This window comes from Portunus trituberculatus, chromosome 35, assembly GCF_017591435.1.
Source record: "Portunus trituberculatus isolate SZX2019 chromosome 35, ASM1759143v1, whole genome shotgun sequence".
Taxonomy (NCBI): domain Eukaryota; kingdom Metazoa; phylum Arthropoda; class Malacostraca; order Decapoda; family Portunidae; genus Portunus; species Portunus trituberculatus.
This window is the reverse complement of record NC_059289.1, coordinates 5,681,604-5,687,603: the sequence shown is the minus strand read 5'-3', so window position 1 is coordinate 5,687,603 and position 6,000 is coordinate 5,681,604. Positions and strand designations below refer to the sequence as shown.

The 6,000-nt window shown below is 39.0% G+C and overlaps 1 protein-coding gene across 16 annotated transcripts in view; it reads left to right on the top strand.

Moving 5' to 3' along the window:
- The window catches only part of LOC123512933 (band 7 protein AGAP004871-like), a 395,722-nt gene that overhangs the window by 337,926 nt on the left and 51,796 nt on the right, over positions 1–6,000 (top strand). For all 16 annotated transcript variants that reach the window (XM_045269629.1, XM_045269620.1, XM_045269619.1 and 13 more), the window contains one exon: positions 5,036–5,136. In XM_045269629.1, the coding sequence (XP_045125564.1) occupies positions 5,036–5,136 (101 nt within the window). The remainder of the gene's footprint in view (positions 1–5,035; positions 5,137–6,000) is intronic.

Here is a 6,000-nt window from a genome sequence, read left to right as displayed (position 1 = left end):
AGAGAGACAGAAGTGAAGGATACGAATGACCAATGGAATATGAAAAAAGTAAAATTCGGAAAAAAAGAAATGAGAAAGAGGATTTAGGAGGAGGAAGAAGGGATTATCATTCACCCTCCACGAATCATTTATTTTCATATATTCCGGAGATTACACGCGGGGATATATGAAAAATACATTTATTCATCTGTCTATTCACTTTATTTATTCATTTATGCCCGGGATTACCAAGGGAGCGGGGTCCTTCCTTCCTTGGGTCCCTCCTCTGAGCTCCTCCCGAAAGCGTCGCAGGAGAAGTAAGATAAAGATGAAAGATAAAGATAAGGACCGATAATATTATAGTCTGTCTCTTAACCCCCTCCTCCCACCCTTCTCATGATAGAAGCTCGTGTTTTTATTGCTTATATATTATCCAGACTTGACTCTTTTTCTCTTTCTCTCTACGTGATATGAAAAAAACAAATTCTATACAAGATCTTTTCATTATTTTTTTTCTGAGATGGTAAATAAACTTCAACCGATCAATAGTGATAATCAGCAGCTGCGTAGAGGAGGAGGAGGAGGGGGGGGAGGAGGAGGAGGAATGGGTAAGTTTTGAAGGAAGAGAAGGAAGAGGGGCACGAGGAAGAAGAGGAAGAGCTGTTTGCGGAAGTGGATGAGGAGAAGGAGAAGCAGGAGGTGAAGGAGGAAGAAAACAAGACAAGGAGGAGATGGAGGAGGAGGAGGAGGAGGAGTGAAGAAAGCATAGAGGACAGGAAGATGAAGAGGAGGACGACCGGGATTAGAGAGGAGGAGGAGGAGGAGGACAAAGCGACGACGAGGAAGAGGAAGTTAATATAAAAGGAAAAAGAAGATGAAGGAAGAGAAGAGGACGGGGGTGTTGGCATGGGGAGAGATGGGGAGTGCAAGTGAGAAGAAATGGAGAAGAAGGAGATGGAGGAGGAGAGGAAAAGAAGAAGACTTAAATATTATCTGTGGAGCAAATTATAAAAGTTGTGAGCCCTTTGCTGCTCCTGAGGAAACTTTGGGGAAGGCAGTCTCCACCGTGACGCCCTTCCTCCTCCTCCTCCTCCTCCTCCTCCTCCTCCTCCTCCTCCTCTTCCTCCAGTCCTCGATATATTTTCTCATAAGTCTTTCTCTTTTCCTTTTTTTACAAACTCATAACTCCATACACTTATTCTTTTCATTTCTATCCTATTTCTATTCTCAGATTCTCTTTTCTCTTATTTCCATGTCTCCTTCTTTTCTTTCATCTACGTATTTTATTTACCCATTTTCTCGTTTATTTTTGTTTTCTTCCACTTTTCTTCCCTTACCTTCCTCATTCACTGTATCATTATTATATTCTTTCATTCCCTTCCTTTCGTGTTAATATTATTTTCTCACCATTTCAGTGAACACAAAAAATATCAAACGTACATAAATTGAGCTTCTTTATTAAGTAAGGAACATATTTCTTATCAGATAAAAGTTGTGAGACTAGAAACTTTTTATAATATTTTCAATCTCCAGACCTATGGAAAAAAAAATCAAGCGAAATTGGACTAAGAAATTTATTAGTAAGCAACAGAATTTTAAATCATGAAAAGCAGGAAAAAATGGAGATATTGAAAGTTTCTATAAATCAATAATGTTTGGTCTTTTACTTTCCAAACTTTGTGAGAAGTGAAGTATGGCTGAAGTTGAATATTATCTACTCTCTAATCCGTATTGAAAAAAGGGAAAATGTTTAGTATACTCAGCGTCTCCTCTTTCTGTAGGGAACAAAAGCTCACCATCAGATAAACATTAAGATTTTATTCATTTCTTTTTTTTTTTTTTTTTTTTTTTGAAGGTCTGGATCCTGTCATTTTCTTTTTACCACGTCTGGATCCTTCTATTTACTCCTCTTCCTCTATTTCTTTATCGTGTCTTCTCCTGTGCCTTCCTACATTATCTCCCTGCTCTTCCTCCTCTTTCTCCTCGTCCTCCTCCTCCTCCTCCTCCTCCTCCTCCTTCTCCTCTCTATCATTTCCCTTAAGATATACTAGCGCTGCCCTGCCTGTAATATAGGTTACTCTGATGCCCTCCCCTCATCCTCCCCTCATTCCCCTTCACTCTCCTTTACCTTCCCTTCCTAATCCTTTTATCTCCCTATCCCACCCACCCTTTCCCTATGGTTCCACAACTCTCTCTCTCTCTCTCTCTCTCTCTCTCTCTCTCTCTCTCTCTCTCTCTCTCTCTCTCTCTCTCTCTCTCTCTCTCTCTCTCTCTCTCTCTCTCTCTCTCTCTCTCTCTCTCTCTCTCTCTCTCTCTCTCTCTCTCTCTCTCTCTCTCTCTCTCTCTCTCTCTCTCTCTCTCTCTCTCTCTCTCTCTCTCTCTCTCTCCTTTTTACCTTTAGTCCGTATAGATTCCCGTCTTTGGATCTTTTTATTGTCTCCTCCTCCTCCTCCTCCTCCTCCTCCTCTTCCTCCTTTTTCTCCTCTATTCATCCATCTTCTCTGCCTTCTTCTTGCTTGCTTGTGTTCCTTTCATCTCTTCATCGTTGATCCTCTTTCTCCACCTCCTCCTCCTCCTCCTCTATCTTCTCTTCCTTTCCTATCCAAATTTTCATTTAATCTCGATATTCTTTATGTCATTTTCCTTTTATTTTTTGTTATTTCTATCTTTCTTACAGTTTGTGTTTTCCATTTTATGTAGATTCTTCAACCATGCTTTCTCCTTTTCATTCATTTTTTTTATCATAACTTTCTTTTTCTGTATTTCCCTTCCTATCTGCTTTAATGTCTGTTCGTCGCTTTCTGTCGCCTTCTCCAACGATGTGTTAGGAGGAAACGTGTAAAATTCGCGAGTGAATGAACGATAAGCAACACGAAGGCAAAGGATTCACATTCCTCGACGATATTGAAGAGAGAGATTTAAACTTCTTGCCCTTATAAATATGTGATGGCGCTGGTTCCAATATTAATATTCTCCGTGTGTAAAGAAGATGTGGAATATTTATCAGTGGCGTTCTGTTGCTGGTAGTATTTCTTATTCTTCTTTTTTTTTTCTCTCTCTCTCTCTCTCCCGTCTTTTTTTTTTTTTTTTTTTTTTTTTTTGAGGATGTGTGACAGTGGAGGAGGAGGAGGAGGAGGAGGTGTTGGTTGGTTGGTCGTTGTTGTTTGTTTCTCTTGTTCTTGATCTTATTCTTGTTTTCCTTGTTCTTGGTGTTCTTGTTCTACTTGTTCTTCTTGTTCTTGTTCTGCTTGTTCTTCTTGTTCATTTTTTTCATCTTCTTTTCTTCTTTTTTCTTTTCTTCTCTTCTTCTTCTTCTTCTTCTTCTTCTTCTTCTTCTTCTTCTTCTTCTTCTTCTTCTTCTTCTTTTATCACTTCAGTCTTCAATCACTCTATTTTAGTATTAATATCATAAATAGGAAATACGTAGATATGAAATTTTCATGGAGATGCATTTGTCGAAGCATCTCCTTCCATTAGTTCTCACCTTCCCCTTACATTTTATTGAGTTTTAGCCGCGTTATATTAATGTAGATATGCTCGATGTGTACGAAGCTACGTGAATATCTGTAAGTGTAATTTGGGTTCAGTTCCTCCCTTCTGTTTCCTTCAGGTTTTTGTGAAGCTTCATCCTCTAGTACTGGAACCCATTTTTACCATGAATTTTGGGTGTGATTAGACGATTTTATCTGCATTAGAAATAGCCTATGGAGGTCGGAAGATCGATAGCCAGAGTCCTCACTATTTCACTCCCCACATAAGTTTCTCAAGCTGTATAAAACCACCACATAGTAAGCAAAAAGGTGAAAACGTGTCATGGTACTGAAGAGGTTAATATAATGTTGTCTTTAGTATAAGTTCAAAAGACATACGGATATAAAAGTGATTGGTTGTCTATTTAAACCTATTGTATTTCTATCTCTATGTTTGGCAGGTTATTATTTACTCCTCGTTGTTCCGTTCATAGAAGTGTCGCAAAAACAGTCGAAAGAGAATATTGGATGTGTTTTTTTGTTTATTTCTGTAATGTTTCTGCTGAAGTGCTTCGTTTTATTTCATGTGCATCTTTGGTCGTGAATTGGTAATGAGAGCATTCCAGAATTTTGCGTAGTGTTCGAGAATATCCGATTTACTTCTGAGTTTCATGAATATAAATGTTGATGATGCTTTTACATGTCATTATACTTTCAGGTGATACTGATGCATTGCTTGTCTATCTCTCTCTCTCTCTCTCTCTCTCTCTCTCTCTCTCTCTCTCTCTCTCTCTCTCTCTCTCTCTCTCTCTCTCTCTCTCTCTCTCTCTCTCTCTCTCTCTCTCTCTCTCTCTCTCTCTCTCTCTCTCTCTCTCTCTCTCTCTCTCTCTCTCTCTCTCTCTCTCTCTCTCTCTCTCTCACATGAACTTACAAATGCTGTTTTTTTTATGATAATGGAAGTTTTCATTTTCTTGGTAATGTATTATTGTTACATGTATTTTTTTTTTCAATTTCAGGATACATATTCTTTATTGATGTAATGTATGTCTACAAATTACTTTAGATATGTGGAATAATCTTATTTATTTTCATCTAATTCAAACGATTGTTGTCCGCTATTACAATTTTCTTCAGTGGAAATTACACGTGTCAGTTTTTATGTTTATAACCTAAATGTATCTCAGCTTTTTCCCCCATTTCTTAATCTTGTCTTTTTTTCAGTAGGTAATGACGCTATTTTGCCTCATTAGGATTTAAAAGTATCTCCAATTTTTGTCTCCAACGTTGCTCATTTATATAATTTTCGAGTGTGATACTGTGTGCGTGTGTGTGTGTGTGTGTGTGTGTGTGTGTGTGTGTGTGTGTGTGTGTGTGTGTGTGTGTGCACGCGCTCACTTTCATTATAGATAATTATCCCCAAATCTTTTTAGCATCTTTAATTCCCTGAGAGAAACGATACCCTTATGTCTAATTTGGCTATATTTACACCGCTATCTTTTCTTTTTATAGTGCCAAATAACCTCCTGATATTCCTTTGACCATGTATTTGGCGAGACTAACACTGCTCTCTTGTCTCTCCCCCACAGCCAGCACCGACAGCCCGGGCCTCTGTGCCTTCATCCTCACCCTCATCTCCTATCTCCTTATTGTTGCTACTTTCCCCTTCTCGCTATGTCTCTGTATCAAGGTAAGAGGCTCGCTAGCTAGTTGAGTCAGGGAGGGCTAAGGTAAACTCGTGCACTCAAATCCCAACGCACACCTCCCCCCACCAATACTCTCTGTCTCTCTCTCTCTCTCTCTCTCTCTCTCTCTCTCTCTCTCTCTCTCTCTCTCTCTCTCTCTCTCTCTCTCTCTCTCTCTCTCTCTCTCTCTCTCTCTCTCTCTCTCTCAGCACACACACGTCCCCTCACCCTAGTAAGGAACATGAGTGGAAGGTAAAAACAACAATGATGGAAATACTGTAGCAGGGAACGTTTAGGAGGGAACAATGGTTGGTAGGAAGAAGGGAAGGGGGGAGGGAAGGTAGCAGACCAAAGCAGGTGAAACGAATGAATAAATACAGCAATAGAAATAATATGAATCAATGTTGCTAATTTTTTTTCTTTTGTATTTTTTGCTGTGTAATTAATATCGAGTTAGTAAAGAAATTCAGACAGTTTGATTGCCATTCTTGTTATCATTTGTTAATCGCATAATTGGTGCAAGTAATACACATAAACATTTCGTGAACAACAGGGAACATTAGTTTTTTTTCTCTCTCCTGTTTTTTTAGAGAGAGATAACGTGACATGAAGTTAGGAAAAGTTACTCAGTGCAATAACTATTCACTAACATTCATTTATCGATCTACTGAAGAGGTTAAGTCAGATTAAGTGGTCAGTGCATAAAGGGAGTCACTCTACGAAAAGTACTCACAAGGATTTAATTATTTATCTATGCACTGAGAAGGTTAGGTTAGGTTAGGTTAGGTGGGTAAGTTGTTAGTTATAGCGAGAGTGGGAAGGTAGAAGCAAAAAGAAGGTAAGATTCCCTCCCATAACACCGGCCAGGT